Consider the following 18,661-nt stretch of genomic DNA (forward strand, 5'->3'; position numbering starts at 1 on the left):
CCAGCACACTAGAGAGAGGTGGAGAAAGACCAAGAGTGGAAGCCTGCTGCTGAAGCTGGTACTGGCAAGATGCACTTTAACTCCAATTGACAGATCCCTGGAGGCTCTATGAATTAGCTTGAAAAGTTAAAAACTCCAAGGGGCCAGGTCTTAGGGAGGGCCCTACTTTCATGACTTTTACCTCCAGGAGCCCCACATGGTCTCATGGTAAACAACAGAGAAAAATCCCCTCCTGCTACCAGCAGAGAGAAGGGAAAATAAACCATTTCAAAATACTCCCAGAGAATTCTGTTCTTTGTTCTGTTCTCTGTAATAAAGGCAAGCTCTCAAGGAAAACTATTTTACCGAAGCCTTATCTGACCTGAGGAAGGGCAGTTAGCTAACTCCAACCTCCTCAGTCTTCCTGTCTCAAATAAGGAGTAAAATGCTGAGAAAAACTTGTGAAGGTAACAATCCAGGGACATAGATCTACTAACAGACTGCGACCTAATCACAGGATTATCAAATGCTTCCCTCCAACACACACTGTATCTATAGAGGATGATGCAAGGCGCAGACTCCATTTAGGAAGGAGTTTCTAGGGAAACCCAAAGACAACAGGGAAGACAAACGGATAGTGGAGGACATGGAAGTCTCAGACACCTACAGCTACAGCAGACAGTAAACACATGAAGGCCTACTTATCTCTATTCCTATTACTTAATACATCAACAAAAAAATGACAAGGCAAGAAAAAATGTTTGGCTCTTGCTGGTGTGGCTTGGTTGGTTGGAGTGTCATCTTGTACACTAGAAGGCAGTTGGTTCGATTCCTGGTCAGGACACATGTCTGAGTTGTGGGTTCATTCCCCCCTTGGGGTGCATGTGGAAGTGATCAATTTCTCTCTCTCTCTCTCTCTCTCTCTCTCTCTCTCTCTCTCCTTTTCTCTCTTTCCTCCCTCTCTCTGAAATCAATTTTTTTAAAAGAAGTCTGAAGAGACAAAGCAAGCATCAGATTCAAATATAACATAGATTTTGGAATTTAAAATAACCAAGATTAATATGCTAAGAGCTCTAACAGGAAAAGTGGACATTGCAAGAACAGATGGGTAATGTAAGCAGAGAGATAAAAACTCTAAGAACCAAAAGGAAATGCTAGAAATAAAAAACACTCTAAGAAATAAAGATTGCCTTTGATAGGATTATCAAGGATACAACCAAAGAATGAATCAGTGAGCTTGAAGAAATGTCAATATAAATTCCAAAACTGATATGCAAGGAGAAAAAGGACTGAACAAACAGAACAGAATATCCAGGAACTGTGGGAAAATTAAATCTAACTTACCTATAGAAGAACAAGGATGAGAATTACATTGAACTTCTCTTAATAAACCATGCCAGCAAGAAGAGACTAGAAGGATGGGAAGAAAAAACCCACTAACCTGGAATTCTGTCTCCAGTGAAATTATCCTTCAAAAATGAAGGGGAAATAATGATGCTCTCAGATGAACAAAAACTGAGACCTGTCTTGCAAGAAATGTTAAAAGAAATTCTTTAGAGAAAGGAAAATGATACAGGTCACTTGTGGGATATATGAAGCAAAAAGAAAACCCAGGGACCTCACCACCACGTTCTTCCTTGTGTCCCAAGGTTCCTAACTGGTGCACCTCCTCTCCATCCTTCAAAGTCTTCTTAACTTTGTTATATATATAATGCCCAGGGATTTTAGCTGTACTTAGAAGAAGGAATAGGGTATGTCTACATCATCTTCCTAGAAATGAAACTTGATATATATATATACTGGTGGCCCGGTGCACAAAATTTGTGCACTCGGGGGGGAGGAGGGGTGTCCCCCAGCCTGGCCTTTGCCCCGTCACAGTGCGGGAGCCCCGTGATCCATCGCCCCAAAGAGGTAGGCCGCACCCACCCATCCAGGGCTCCTTGATGAATCGCCCAAAAGAGGTAGGCCAGAGCCAGGGAAGGCCTGTGGACCCCTGGGCCAGGCCATGGCGAAGGCCTGCGGACCTCCGCACACCTGTGGATCCCCACGCGCCTGCGGACTCCCAGGCCAGCGCAGGGGGGCGGGGACACGAGCCTCACCCTCACATCCCCGGGCCCATTGCGCGGGGTGGGGACGCAAGCCTCATGTCTCCAGGCCAGTGCAGGGAGCGGGGACGCGGCCTGCTTATCCGTCATTACATGACAGTGTCCTGACCAATTTGCATATTATCCTATTATATATATATATGTGTATATATATATATATACACATATATATATATACATACATATATATATATATGACAATATTACATATGTCTCCCATTTCCCCCCTTTCCTCCCCTCTGCTCAGACCCTTTCCACTCTTAGTATATTTCCTATGAAGCCTTTTCCTTCCATGAATTATGTTTTTATAAGTGAATTTGCATTGAGATATAATGTTGTATCCTGCTTTTCCTTCCCTCAACATATACTGTGAAAGTTTTTCTAGATCATTAAAACTTATTGGACAATATTTACTTTAGTAGATATATAATACACATATATATTATAGATTTAATCATTATTTTACTGTTAACATTTAAGGTATTTTCAAAATTTATTGGTATTAGATATAACACTGAAATAAATAAACTTATACAGAGATTCCTGTATGGCTCCTTATTTCCTAGGATAAATTCCTAAAGGCATAACTACTAAATTAAAAATAATAATTTAAAAAATTTCACATATTTTGAAAAAATTGCCTTTAAGAACTTTACGCCTCCACCAGTAATAGAAAAGGATGGCCATCCTGCTGCCCGCTCATGAGCACTAAGTATTAGGGTAGTTTAAGTGATCTGTTTTGCCAGTTGTAAAGAAGAAGTAGTAGTAATATATTGTTTAATGTGCATTTTCCTGGTTTAATATTTTTCACATATATACTGGCTGTTTGCATTTCTCTGTTGATGTCCTTTTGTCTATGTCAAGTATTTTTTGTTGTCAAGAGTTCTTCGTATTTAAGACTATTATTAATTTTTATATCATATCTGCTGCAAATGTTTTTCCAGTTGTTATTTTTAATTTTATGATGCTTTTTAAAATTTTATTTTTTGTTTTAAAAAAAAATCAAACCCACCGAAAAACTGAAAGAACAGCGAGCCACCCAAATACTCTTCACCTAGATTGTGACGTGGTAATATCTTGTTACCCATTCTTCATCTCTCTCTGTGAGTAGGATGTAGTCATATTCTCTCCGAGTGGGATTTGCAGACTGCTTTGTAATAACCCAGAAGAGATGGGCTCCAAGGTGTGTGAATAACTGAGCAAAAATGTATCTTCTAACCTACTCCCACCATTAACAGAAACCTCTTCTTTATCTCTCAATGTTTCTCACTATTATTTATCTGCTTTGTACTTGTTCCCCTCCACCCCCACTCAAACACTAGCACAACAGAATGTAAAATGAAGATGTCTGTGCAGTTCTGGTAGTGTTGGTACAGATGGTAGTCACCCTCCTGGTGTCAATAAGCAAAGCGTGGTCGTTAAGAACAGTGTGAGCAGACATCGCAAGCCATAAAATCTGTGAAAGCTGGTAATGATAAGAGGAAGAACCACACTTTAACACAGAAGAATCATTGACAGAGTGCAGATAACAGTGTAACCTATTTGGAAAACAACGTGAAAGCATTTCGAGCTCTTTGGAGAAAATATGCCACTTTTGATAATGTTCTTATCATTGTTTTCTGAATGACTGCTAGGAAAATCTTGCATTTGCTGGCATCCATTATTATCACTTTGTGTACCTACTGGTTTTTGTTTCTACTAGACAAAACCACCAGATTTTCCCTGGAGCAAGACTTTCTAAAAAGGAAAACGGTCTTTTGTGAAAATGAGGTTTCCTGTCTTTCAGGCAGCTCTGGTGTAGGAGAAGACAGTAATTGTAGACATTTGATAGAACTTGAATCTGAGACTCACCATTGACCACCTGTGTGACCTGGGGCTCATGGGAGCCTCAGTTTTACATCTTTGAAAGGAGAGGGTAAGTATCTACATCATAGGCTTTTAAAAAGTCCTCTGCAAAACTGCCGAATGTCATAAAAATATTGATGGTGATGAAATGCATGATGATGATGATAATGATAATGAGGATGATAATTATTTTATGTCTGTTGTAAATCATTGTTAAAAATATACCCAGGGAGAGAAGTCATTTGGAGTGAACTCTCAAGATTCCCTGGGTTTCCACAGACAGAATGAAGCCCCAAGTATCTGGACAATGTTGATTCTCATTTATTCATAGGAACTGTGTGTTCTGTTGTCAAAGGAGCAACAGAGATCTACCATCTTTACTATATGCCATTCCTCTCAGGAGGAGCTGCTGCCCTGAACTTTTGGCCTCTGATACTTCCAGTTTGAGCAGATATTGACAGTCCTACCAGCCTGACTGCCAAGTCCCACTCCTGGCTCAATCCCAGTGCATGAGGCTTACTCCAATCCTTCATAGCATCAGGGTAGCAGAATTTCCAGGACCAGGCTCTTCATCAGACAGAGGCAAGCCATCTCTGTGCCCAAAAGAATATTGATTCTAGGGAGTCATGCTTGTCCCAGGCACACATTGCCTACATTAGGAATAATGAGTGTGGTTTTTTTAAAAAAATATATTTTATTGATTTTTTACAGAGAGGAAGGGAGAGAGATAGAGAGTTAGAAACATCGATGAGAGAGAAATATCGATTAGCTGCCTCCTGCACATCTCCTACTGGGGATGTGCCTGCAACCCAGGTACATGCCCTTGACCGGAATCGAACCTGGGACCTTTCAGTCCGCAGGCTGACGCTCTATCCACTGAGCCAAACCGGTTTCAGCATGTGTGTTTGTTGAAATGCAGACTCCAGGGCCCCATCTGGGAGCCAGTGAAAGAGGATTGCAAACCACAGTTGAAGAACCACATGAGTGTGGATCACTCCTGCACTACATTCATGAGCCATATTATTTCATTTTAACTAAACTAAGCCTTAAAAAAGACCAATGTTTTTAAAAGATTCTTACAAAAAAACACTGTATTTTTTAGTGATAATGATAACAAGCATCAGTGACAAACAAGAAAATGGCAAAACTGACACTTTTATTCCTAACACGAGCTTTTCCACAGATACATTGGAAAGTAAAAATGATAACCCCACTGAACTTATGAAAAGTCAGTCCCCCCAAATCTTAAAAAAATTTTTTGAAAGAGTAACTGAAATATGGACTTACCTCTAACCAGCATCAATGCTGAATCTCACCGAAGTGTAGAGCAAATTTTGGGATATTAGCTACAGTCAGTATAAAGTCATCATGATTACCAAGGTTAAACAACCAGGACATTATAATTAGTCACCTTTTTTAGCAAGAGAAAGAAATATTGTTCTGATAATAAAGTAACTGGGCTGTCTGGCATCGGGACAGGAACATGAGGGCAGCTTACTCTTAGAGGTGCTCCCAGCGAGCACTGTTCCTGCATGGGTGCGCAGGATGCAGAGAATCAGAGACTTCTCAAGTTCAGGGCAGCCATTACTGTTTGCTCTGCCCTGGTGATTCCCAAAGACCCCACCCCACCCAATGTACAACCCCACCCAAGCTGTGAACATCAGCTTTTGCATATGAATGGCCTGTCCTTTTGCCTAAAACAAAAGGCAGCTGGGTCAGAGAGCCCCAGAGGTTCCAAAAGAAGGCCCACTACCTGGCAGCAGCAGCGGCCTTGCTTCACAGCTGGGCCTCGTCTGGGCACTTCCAAACCCCAAAGAGGAGGAATCTGCAGATGTCTCTGTAGCTCCTGCAGGGTAGCCCCAGACAGTGGCTGACCTTGCACCTCCTTGGAGAACCAAGAGCCAGTGTACCCAGTAGTCAGAGTGAGACCATAACAGATTACAACTCTTCACATCCATAAGATACACACTCAAGGGGCAGACTCAGTGAGCACCAAAGCCCCACTGAAGCAAGTCCTGCCCCATAAGGATATCTCCTACACAACAGATCTTCCAGTGTAGACACAGCTGGTCATCACAGCCAATTGGCCTGGAGGTCAAATCCTCCCAGTGATACCAACAGCAATCAAGGGTTAACTATAACAAGACTGTGCAAACAGCCCACAAAGGGGTGCACCAAGAGCGTCGACCTCAGGTGACTGGGGAGGCTGAGCCACGGGGCCCTATAGGACACCAACCACACAAGGCCACTCTATCAACACAAGGAGACTTAGCAGCTTCCCAGTACATAGAAACAAACACAGGGAAGCAGCCAAAATGCGGACACAAAGAAACAAATCACAAAGGAAAGAAATGGATGAAAGAAAAATACTGGATATAGAGTTCAAAACCATGGTTATAAGGTTACTCAAGAATCTTCTAGAAACCTCTGAGAAATTTAGAGACCCTCAAAGATATGAAAAAGGACCAATCAGAAATTAAGCATACACTGATTGAAATAAAGAATAATATACAGAGATCCAACAGCAGACTAGAGGATCACAAGAATCAAGTCAAAGATTTGAAATACGAAGAAGCAAAAAACACCCAACCAGAAAAGCAAAAAGAATCCAAAAATATGAAGATAGTGTAAGGAGCCTCTGGGACAACTTCAAGCGTACCAACATCCAAATTATAGGGGTGCCAGAAGAAGAGAGAGAGCAAGATGTTGAAAACCTATTTGAAGAAATAATGACAGAAAACTTCCCCTACCTGGTGAAAGAAATAGACTTACAAGTCCAGGAAGTGCAGAGAACCCAAAACAAGAGGAATCTAAAGAGGACCACAATAAGACACATCATAATTAAAATGCCAAGGGCAAAAGAGAAAGAGAGAATCTTAAAAGCAGCAAGAGAAAAACAGTTAGTTACCTACAAGGGAGTACCCATACGACTGTCAGCTGATTTCTCAACAGAAACTATGCAGGCCAGAAAGTGATGAAATATACAAAGTGGTGAAATATACAAAGTGATGAATAGCAAGAACCTACAACCAAGATTACTCTACCCAGCAAAGCTATCATTCAGAATTGAAGGTCAGATAAAGAACTTCACAGACAAGAAAAAAACTAAAGGAGTTCATCACCACCAAACCAGTATAATATGAAATGCTGAAGGGTATTCTCTAAGAAGAGGAAGAAAAAGGTAAAGATAAAAATTATGAACAACAAAGTGACAACAAATACATATCTATCAACAAGCGAATCTAAAAATCAAGTGAATAAAAAATTTGAAGAACAGAATAAACTGGTAAATATAATAGAATCAGGGGCATAGAAAGGGAGTAGACTGACAGTTCTGGGGGGGTGGTGGTGTGGAGGAAGAGATTGGACAAAAATCTTACACCTATGGATGAGGACAATGGGCATGGGGTGGGGTGGGAACCAGGTGGAGGAGAGCTATGGGGCGGGGGGGAGAAGAGGAACAACAGTAATAATCTGAACAATAAAGATTTATTAAAAAATAAATAGAAAAAGAACTTAAGTGGAAAAAAAAAAGGTCTCACCAGAATCTGTTTGCTGCAATTGCTCCCTTGTTCATTCTTTTTAGCTGTCATAACCTACAAACCAATAGCCAGGCTCTCTGTTCTTTGCCAACGTGAGAGTACAAAGGGAAAGCTTGGGGAAGGAGAGCTTTCATTAGAGTTGGGGAAGACTCTCCTGTTTTCTTTCCCCAGCTCCTCCATTTGGCAGCTTTCTTACTTGCTGTTTGCATGCCTCATCCTTTGGCCACATACTTCCTTCACCTCTCAAGATCTCCTGGCTGTTTCTAAACAGGCCTTCCACTTTGCCTGATAGGTACTCTTGATTTTTTTGAACTAAGCGTTATATAAATTTGTAAAGTAACCTCCAATATTTTCTTACCCAAGAATCCCTTTTATTATTTTCCATACAGTTTCCTTGTTTTAAAAGATTACGTATATTAACCTACTTGCAGGTCATATTTTTATTCCCAAATTTTAAAAAAAATCAAAGATATAAATGACTAAAAATTAGACAGACTAGGGAAGGGCTGCCTCTACCCAAGGATGATGAATGCCGGTGGCACTATACATGGCGGAAAGGGCGTCAGGTGCAGTGTAACCCAGGGTTCTTCTGAGCGCTGGGACTTGACTATGTCTATAGATATCCAAAATTCTTTGTGCGCCTTTTCTGACACTTGACCTCACTGTCTGATATTATTCACTTACTTGATACAGCAGGTCCTAGAATAATGTCACTTTGTTCCACATTATTTCATTATAATGTTGATAAGAAGAAGAAGAAATTGATTCCCAGCCAGGACCACTGTCTGTGTGGAAGTTGCACGTTCTCCCATGTCTGTATGGGTTTTTTTCAGGGCCTCAGTCTCCTCCAACATTCTAAACATGTGCAGGTTAAGTGAACTGGTGTTTCTAAAATGCCCGCGTCTAAGTGAGTGTGAGTGTGAACGGCCCTGTGATGGAAGGATGTCCTGTCCGGGGTGGTCCTGCCTGGAGCCCTGAGTTGCCCAGATAGACTCTGGCCCTGCACCCTTGAACTGGAATGAACAAATACAACAATAATCACCTTACTTGTTTTCATTAATCATCCTTAAATATGTGTATAGCTCACATTTATTTCTGTGTTCAGTACTAGAAGTGTTTGGGTCTTTGTTTAGAAGTTTAGTGATTTTTTTGTGTGACCAGAAATATGCTGTAGGAACTTAACTCTTCTGTTTATCAATGGTAATATTGGTTTCATTGCACATGTTTTACTAAAGTCCCAGTTTCTAAGAGCTTATAGACCTTAACCTTGGACTTATTGTATATATTTACCATGCAAATATGGGCCACAGAGGTTTTTAAGCTGAGTACAAAACCTTAATTTACAAAGAAATTGAGGAGGCAAATGTATAAGGAGGCCCAAGGTGAGGAAAGGTCATTTCTCTTGAACTCAATTCTAATTTTAATAAATCATCTCTTAGGATGTATTTACATAATGAATATTTCAAGCAAGTTTTATTTTATTTATTTTTTTACCCCGGACACCAAAATCATCTTTACAATAAAGCACATATGCTAAAAACTGTAAAGAAAGAGCCATGCAATCCAAATAGCATAAAAACTGATTTGCATTAAAACATTTCCTTTAGCCCTAGCCCATGTGGCTCAGTGGTAGAGCATCGGCCAGCACACCGAAGGGTCTCGGGTTCAATTCCCAGTCAAGGGTGCTACCTGAGTTGCAGGTTCATTCTCCAGCCTGGCAACCAATCGATGTGTCTCTCTCACATTGATGTTTCTCTCTCTCCCTCCTCCCTCCTTTCCACTCTCTAAAATTCAACGGGAAAAATATCCTTGGGAGAGGATTAACAAAAAACAAACAAAAATTTTCCTTCAGGAATTAAATTTTGGGCACATTTTACTAAAAAGATAAAAAGGAATTACACCAAAATATGACCCTAAAATCACTGATAGGGTGTCAAGCATGGGAACTCAATAAATGTAACCAAGAATAAACTGTATTCAAGTCCAAATTGTGCCATTAACTTTTTTCATATAATAAGCATCCTTTATACAATATTTGCAAAACATAATCTTTTCCATTGACTTTTTGTGCAAAACTTCTACTGAAATTAGGATATCAAAAAAGCCAAATAAAATTTTGTCTTTACAGTCATTTCATCTGAGTGAGAAAAGTTACTTTTTTGTACTTATTTGGATCCATAAATGTCTATTTTACTTACCATTGGGAAGTGTGGGGAGAAAATAACTTATTCTCACTAATGGGAGTCGTTAACACTTGATGGTTTACAACATTTAAATACTTCTCAATGTGAATCTGTTACAGAAAAGTTAAAAGTTTAGGCCATTATAGTGGACTTAAGATACTCAGTTAATTTACTTCATTTCATTAGGTTAACACTCTGAATTGTGTAATTAAGCCAAAAGACACAACATGCTATGTGTTTATTACAAGCCTAAGGTATAATTAGGCACCTCAAGGCCAAATTACTTTATCCCAAAAAGCATTGAGACTCAAAGCTTGAGTGACCTGTAGCACTCTTCACAAGTGAAACTATGCACAATAGTCAGCAAATTGCTTAGCCAGGTAAATTTACTAGGCAATGCAGATATGGAGTAATGTTTTTTTCTTTCAGGACGTCAAGCAAGCACCGAGGAAAGAATTTGGCCTTCAGGTAACATTGAAAATGGCCAACCCAAAGACTCCAGCTGAGTCCAGCCCTCTCACCACCGGGCAAATAGGACAATGTGTGCTAGTCTGCTGAGGCTACAAAATCAAGCACACGTCTCACAGCCTCAGGAGCTGACAGATGAAGCTCAGAATATGGTAGCATGAAAGTCTGAGGCAAGAGCAAGGGTACTGACAGAGAGCTGGAAGATGGAGATATGGTCCTTGTTTGGATCCATGGACTCCTACATTCTTGCTGTATTCTATTTTGTTTTTTAGTTTTAAAGAAATTGAAATATAACGTTATATTCGTTTCAGGTGTATAACATAATGATTCGATATTTGTATATATTGTGAAATGATCCCCACAATAAGTCTGATTACAAATATTTTTCTTTTAAGATCTTTTAAGATGTAATCTCTTAGTAAGTTTCAAATATACAGTACAGTATTTTTAACTATAGTCATCTTGTTGAACATTAAATCCCCAGAAGTTGTTTTTTTATAACTGGAATTTGAACTTTTGACCACCTTTACCCATTTCACCCACCCCCACTTCCAGCAACCAGCAATCTGTTTTCTGTATCAGATGTTCTTGGGGGGTGGGGTGAAGTGTTAGATTCCACATATAAGTAAGATTATACAGTATTAGTTTTTTTCGGGGGGGGGGGGAGGTCCGGCTTATTTCACTTAGCATAATGTCCTGGACGTCTATCCAAGTTGTCTCAAATGGTAAGATTTCTTTTTTAATGACTGAGTAATATTCCATTGTGTGTATATGTATATATATATTTCTCTTTATCAGTGAACAGTTAGGTTGCTATCATGTCTTGGCTATTGTAAATAATACTGCAGTGAATGCGGGGATGCAGATAGTTTTTAAGTTAGTGTTTTTGTTTCCCTTGGAGATACATCCTTGTTTGGCAATTGCATATTATTCTTGTCTGAAGATTGGATTCTCCCCGCCCTACGATCTGTCTATAACAGTGATTTTCAGCCTGTCTGCGGCAATAACTTTTAAAACATGCACTATCTGACTATTTCGTCAGGGGCACTGACCTCTTTTCCCTGAGCTTGTCAAATTAAACAATGACAACAGTCAATTCACCAATAGTCATTCTGTGTGAATGAATAAAAATGGTACGTTTTTGTGTCAAATCGGCAAAAAATATATTTTTGGCGTGCTGCAGAAATTTAGTAATTAGTTTATGTGTGGGCCATGAAATGAAAAAGATTGAAGATCACTGGTCTATAATTATGAAGTCCTGATTTTCTTTATTTCTGTTTCAAAATTGGTATATTTCTTTGATTTTACCCATTAGGTTACTATATTTTTAAAAATGTCTATTCTCAAAATACTTAAGCTATTAGGGAAAGTCAACTCTTATTTCTCGAGTGAATCTGATAGAAACTCTCTATGATGTCTTGGCATGAATCCCCTTTGGTCAGACATATTGTTTGGACTAATAGTGGTTATTTTTAAAATTCTTTTTTTCAAACCACATTTTAGAAGTTATCATTGCATAATCTGACATTATCAAAACCTTAAATTCTTTGTGGGATGTGACAGGATGTGAATCAATCAGTTAATCATCATTACCATTTAAAAAAGGGATGAGAACAAGCTGATGATCACCCTAAATCCCTCTCTGTTATAGGATTTCACAGAGTCCTGTGAGAACCACAATTCTTTTCCTGAGGCATCTTCGTTTCCTCTGGTATTTTATTTAATATTGAAAGTTCTACTTACTCTTAACCCCATTTCAGTCCTTTTGATTGCTGTTTTAAGATTCTGAATGTCTAGGGTCTCTCCTTCTTCAGATGGGAAGTCGGCTAATTTCTCCTTTAATTGCTGAAGGTCATCATGGACCTGTAGGCATAAAAATATGAAATAGTAAAAGTATACATACATAGTCCATCTAGAACATTTATTTTAAATGTTTGCAATTTGTGCTGTATTTGCTAGAGATAGTAAGGTTGATTTTACAGTGTTCATTGTAAAGGACTGTCTTATGGTTTTAAGACAGTTTTTGTTAGAATGTTCCATTATTGTCTTAGATTTTGAAAAACTAAGTTTTTATACAATTGTCTGTTTTCCCTTTCCCCCTTAGAAACAAATCCAAACTAAATCTGCAACACAAATGGTTTCTGCTTTTTCAGATGGTAAAGCAGTTGAATCAGGGACCATAAGAAGTTCATGCCAAACTCCGATTTCTACTAATTGGTTAAAAGGTAAGAAAAGAGAACATTTTGTGGCTCAGTTGGTTGAGCATCATCTTGTGCACTGAAAGGTTGCTGGTTTGATTCCCAGTCAGGGAACATACCTGGGTTGGGGGTTTGATCCCCAGTTCTAGGGAGAGCTGTGTCTTTCAAAAGAGAATTGCAAATATGTTGCCAGGGCCTGTTGGCTTTCCTGTCTAGCTGGGTCTTCCCACTAACTGTTCTGAAGAACCAGTTCTGTAGGACAGGTGTGTGGCCCTGACTTTGTTTTATGTGGTCAGAAATGAAAATGATCCATGAGGCAAAAGCTACATCTGTTACTACTTTAACATTTTCCTTCAATTTTTATTTTCCTTTGAAATGATGACTCTCTCTCCAATGTCACGCACCCTCAGAATAAAATGGGCATTGTGAAATTAGCACCAGATTCTCTGAATTCATATTAGAAATCAAACCTCAACAGATAAATACAGATGGCACCAATTATTATATGGGCTGCTGCCACAAGAAAAACATTTTGTTATGCAAATGTATGAACCCAACACCTGTCTCACCAATAATCCCACCAATAACAATCTGCAGACTGGGTTGCTAAGGGCATTTTGAAACAGTTACCTTTCTCTGTTCATCTACCTGGACTTACTCATTGATCCAGCCTATGTCATCGATTACTCTTAGAATATTCCCACTGAGCCAAGTATTCAAAAGATCAGAACTTGCATCTTTTCACTGACGGCCATCACAGTCTGGCAGGCACATCTGGTCACTTGGTACTCTGCACAAACTGTCATGTACAGCCTTCAGGGCTCACAGATTGAGTATCAACACGCCTACTGCTTGCTCGGAGGCTCTGAGGATGAAGATGTACTTCTTGCACTTGTTTTGTCCACATTACTGCTGCAAGCTGATCTGCCACCTATTGCCTAAAGACATTTGGACAGTACCAAGAAGTGGTTCAAGGGCAAACCTCACTTCCAGACCCCTCTGAGTGCCTGAATTTCCTTCTGGTAGCTCTCATATGTGTGCCTTCATGTGTCATTCTGTAATTGTGCCTGGAAAGTGCTGGAGAGAGTGAAAACTGTCCTGGATTACTAGCAGGAAACTGAAGGTCTGACTTCATCTGCCTTGTGTGGACAATTACTCTCTTCATAGAGTCGTGAGATATGTATAGGTCTGGTACATAGTAAGAATCAGTAAAAGGCAGATGAACGTAATTCCTTGTTCTCTCACTGGTCACATGATGTCCATGTACATCACCCACATTTTCTCTAGCTTCTTCACCAAGAAAAAAAAAAGAACGCTTCTACTTCACAGAATTGCTGAGTGAAAAGGAAGCAATGCGTGTAACAATGAGTGAATATGGGCTTTGGAAACAGACGTGAACTAGAATCTACTTCTTCCTTTACTAAACCGAGCTTGGCAAATTCACCTAGCTTTTTAGAGCCTTAGTGTTCTCATCTATAAAATGGAGGTAAATAACTACCTCTCAGAATAGTACAAGAATAAGATGAGTTAAAGTGTGTCAAGTGCTTTGTGTAGGGCCAGCCACATAGGAGAGCACTGAACAAATGCTCCTTCTCCTCTCCTGTGAAACCTAGTGAAACTCCTTGCACATAACTGGCACCTAGTAAATGTTCACTGATTTGAACTGCTCTCTTAATCTTTCTCAGGAGCTTTCACTCTACCTTTCTTGCCAGATAGTTTCTTCTCCCCACTTAATGACCGCACATCTGTATAATTGCTTTAGAGACAAGTACTGTAGAAGATCTTTCACCACACTTGGGTAGGAAAAGAGATTAAGTTCTAAATCTCTGTTCTTTCTTCAAATAGATCCAATCTACCTTATTGAAATTTCACATGTCACCCATCATCTCTGTGATCATCAGACCCATTGCTTTCCATACATTTTTATTTATTTAATATATTTTTTATCATTGATAGTATTATAGATAGCTCCCATCTTCCCATACATTTTGAAATCTACTTGGAGGAAATTATTATTTTGACAGTTTGGGGATAGGGCTGCTTAATAAGAAGGCCTTGAAATATTTAATGCAGTAAAGATTTGCTCTAGAATTTAAAAGAGCCATGCAGCCAGACTCCACATTGTCAAAAGCAATCTATCTCATAATTACCATTTTACTCATCTCTGCTAAAGATAGAGTTAGGCGGAGTCATTCTCATCACATTTATGTTGTACGCTTCTGACAAACCAGACAGCAGGATTGGTAAGAAAGACAGAGATAATATCAAGGTCAATTAACTCCAATGTTTCCAAGGTTGGTGTTAACACACAACTGTTGCATTTTGGAAATAAGATTTCCAGCCTGGCCGGTGTGGTTCAGTGGTTGAGCATCGACCTATTAACCAGAAGATCATAGTTCGATTCCCAGTCAGGGCACATGCCTGGTTTTTGGGCTCGATCCCCAATAGGGGGAGTGCAGGAGTCAGCCCAACAATGATTCTCTCTCATCATTGATGTTTCCCTCTCTCCCTCTCCCTTTCTCTCTGAAATCAATAAAAATGTTTTTTTAAAAAAGAAAAAGAAATACAATTTCCAAAACTAATTGAAAAAATAATTTAGATAGCAAGACTAGGTAATCCTTGTTGCACAAACATATGTTCAATATTTGGGCCAAGCAAGCATTTATAAAGGTATTTAAAAGGTACCACATTATTGTTAACAAAGCACACAAAGAGAGCTTCTAAGAGTTACTAGTGAAAGCAAGCATCTAGGAAGCTTCCCGGAGTTACCACCACACTTTTTCAAGATAGTTTCACAAACGTGCCATCACCTGGGAAAGATTTATCGCTTGGGCAAGTTGCTTTATCTCATTGTACATTAGTTTCTTCTACTGTATATTGGGATAAAAATAACACCTTCCTAACAGAGTTATTGTTAAGACTTGAGAAAATCTAAAGCTCTCAGTACAGTGTCTGACTCTCAATAAATGTTGGCTACTATTTTAATTGTAAGGATGATTATTATGGCTATGATAAAAACCTCACTATTCTGATTAGTTGAGGAAAGATTCAGCTAAAATTGTAAACAGCCTGCATTTAGACTCAAAAGTGAAAAAATTTAGTTAAAATAAGCATTTTGAAGTGAAAGAATTTAGTTAACAAAATGCTTTCTAGTAGAACTCTATGTGGAAATAATAATCATATTTTCTGAACCGAAAAGGAAAACATGGACTTTAATATATGATCTGACAATGGGATGGAATATTCACTAACAGGACTGTGCTGAAAAATCTAAACATCTAAGCACATGCTCACATAGTAAGTCACATGGAGTTTATAATTAGGGCACTGATTAATTGTATTTAAAGATCTTCTCTTAAGTATTTTAGATATTTTATCAAAATATTACTTTTACTATAAATTTGTACCAATTATTATGTTTACTAAATAATAATCAATGTTAGTCCAGCTCCATTCTGCCGGGAACCAATTCCAACATGTCAGCAAGGGCTGAATCATCTGGAGTGGCAATGGCATTTCCCCAAACCTGAAAAGGATGCATTAAATTGATTGCTTGCTGCCAGACAGCTCAGGGCATCTTAATCTACATATTATTGCCTCCTACTGGCCAAACACCTGAACAGCCGAAGGCAGTTTCTCCAAAACCTGATAATCTGACAATGGACTGTGTATAGAAACCTGACCCTTTGATGTGTATATCTCTGCCTCGCCTCAGGACAATTTGTGTTAATAAAAAGCATGAGGTCCTGAGATGAGGAGATCTTCCTTTAGCTAGGCTCCTCTGACTTCCTATAATGCCTTTCAAAATTATGCTTCATCTCTGGACTCTTTATTAAGTTACACACAGCCCTTCTCCAGATTGCTGAACCCTTCTAGATGCTGGAACAAGAACCCCAGCACATTCACTTTTGAACAGAACATAAATTACTGGAGACTGAATTAATGAGTAGATTTGTATCCAGTCATCCATGATTGATGGATCAATCCTGTATTAGGTAAAATGGGATACCCCCAAAAATCAGTTGTAACAGGGAAATAAGGCATACCTTGTTTGCCAAATTGCAATACCCTTAAAGTTCTCATTAAGAATAAAGTATTCCTAGTTAAAAAGACAAGCTACAATTAACTTTTCTTCTTTTTCCAGCAATTTAGAGAACAAACTAATCTTAAAAAGACACAGAAATGTACACAAAGCTAAGTAATATTAAATGGTAAGAGACCTAATCATAACTGCCATCTATTGAGCGTTGTACTTTATGTTATTCTATATTTTAATCCTCCAAGGCTCCTAAGAGGGAGTTCATATTATCTTCATTGTATATTTAAGGGAATGTGAGGTTTAAAGTGGTTAAGTAACCTGTGCAAGGTAACACAGCTGGCTAACTGCTGGAACTGTTCAAATCCAGGCAGTCTGAATCCAGACTAAATAATCCTCCTATATAATAAAAGACTAATATGCAAATCAACCAAATGGCAGAATGATCGGTCGCTATGATGCACATTGACCACCAGCGGGCAGATGCTCAATGCAGGAGCTGCCCCCTGGTGGTCAGTGCACTCCCATAGGGGTGTGCTGCTCAGTCAGAAGCCGGGTTCATGGCTGGCGAGCGCAGCAGTGGTGGTGGGAGCCTCTCTTGCCTCTGCTGCAGGCGGGCAGTAAGGAGTGAGGGGTCCCAGACTGAGAGCCCGGAATGTGAGAGGGATGTCTGACTGCGGGCTTAGGCCTGATCCCCAAGGGGTCCCAAACTGCGTGAGGGCGCAGACCAGGCTGAGGGATCCTCTCCCCCAGTGCACAAATGTTGTGCATGGGCCTCTAGTCTATTAATAATAAAGGGTAATATACTAATTAGACCGGATGTTATTCCGGATGTCCTTCTGGACAAAGCTGGGGCTGGACCAAAGCCCGGGTCCTGGGTGCCAGTGCCAGCAGCAGGGGGAAGGAAGGCCTACTCTTGTACAAATTTTGTGCATCAGGCCTCTAATATACTAGTATAATAAAAGCCTAATATGCTAAGTGTCTGGTCATCCGGTCATCGTTCAACTAATCAAAGCATAATATGCTAATGACATGCTAAGACTGCTTAACCGCTCACTGTGACATGCACTGGCCACCAGGGGGCAGGTGCTCCGACTGATAGGTTAGCTTGCTGCTGGGGTCAGGCCAATTGGAACTGAGCAAAACTGGCCAAACATACCCTGGAGCCCTCCCGCTGTCCCTCCCCAGTTGGCCAACCTCTGCATCCCTCCCTGGCCCTGATGGTGCACCAGTGGGGTCCTTCGGCCTGGCCTGCACTGTCTGGCAATCCGGGAACCGCTGGGGGAATGTTGGAGAGCTGGTTTCAGCCTGATCCTGCAGGCCAGGCTGAGGGACCCCACTGGTGCAAGAATTCATGCACTGGGCCTCTAGTAGTCAATGTTAGTACAGCTCCATTCACAGAGAAGCCTAACCATTAACCAGTGCATGGAGAATATCTACCAATATGCAAATGTATATTTTAAATATATAAAGCTAGAGGTTGGTGAAAATTCAGTAAAAAGGGCAGGGTTTAAATATCTAGAGGAGCAAAAAGGGCCAAAGGAAGACTCTCTTTTTATGCCAGGGTTGGATTGAAAAGGCTTGAGAAGATTGCTTGCATTTTCCATGTATATGGGTCAACTCACAGGACTCATCTTTGGTCAGTTTCTTTTCTATAATGTGAAATAATCATACTAATTATGTGGTAGTCTTGTTGTACAGGTTAAATGCGTTAAAATTTATATAGCACTTAGCACCATGCATGATATACCTGGTAAATACTATGTTAGCTTTGATTATTGTGATTTTTCTTGAAATAGTATTAGAGTTTATGTTTGCAATATGATCTAAATAGTAGCTCTCAACCTTGAGCATGTATCAGAGTTGTCTGAAAGGCTTGTAAAACACAGATCATGCCCTGGCTGGTGTGCTCAATGGTTAGAGCACTGGTTTGATCCCTAGTCAAGGGCAGTACCTGGGTTGCAGGCTCCTCCCCAGCCCCTGTTTGGAGTGCATGTGGGAGGCAATGTTTCTCTCTCACACTTTCTGCCGCCTTCCTTCCTTCCATTCCACTCTCTCTCTCTAAAAAAAAAAAAAAAAATCAACGGAAAAAATATCCTTGGGTGAGGATTAACAAAAAGCAAACAAACAAAACAGATCACTAGGCTCCACCCCCAGTGCTTCTGATTTAGTAGATCTGGAAAGGGTTCTGAAAATATGCATTTCTCACCAGTTCCCAGCTGGTGCTGTTAATGCTGGTCCTGGGACCACACTTTAAGAACCACTGGTCCAAAGAGTTGCTTAATGTATCTGATTGAGACACAGA

General features: G+C 39.9%; 1 protein-coding gene across 1 annotated transcript in view; it reads right to left on the reverse strand.

Moving 5' to 3' along the window:
* The window catches only part of IQCH (IQ motif containing H), a 198,818-nt gene that overhangs the window by 176,976 nt on the left and 3,181 nt on the right, over window positions 1–18,661 (reverse strand). Inside the window, exons 2-3 of the mRNA XM_059697431.1 lie at window positions 11,866–11,985; window positions 9,670–9,764 (exon numbers count right to left, since the gene is read on the reverse strand). Of these exons, the coding sequence (XP_059553414.1) occupies window positions 9,670–9,764; window positions 11,866–11,985 (215 nt within the window). The remainder of the gene's footprint in view (window positions 1–9,669; window positions 9,765–11,865; window positions 11,986–18,661) is intronic.

This window comes from Myotis daubentonii, chromosome 1, assembly GCF_963259705.1.
Source record: "Myotis daubentonii chromosome 1, mMyoDau2.1, whole genome shotgun sequence".
NCBI lineage: Eukaryota > Metazoa > Chordata > Mammalia > Chiroptera > Vespertilionidae > Myotis > Myotis daubentonii.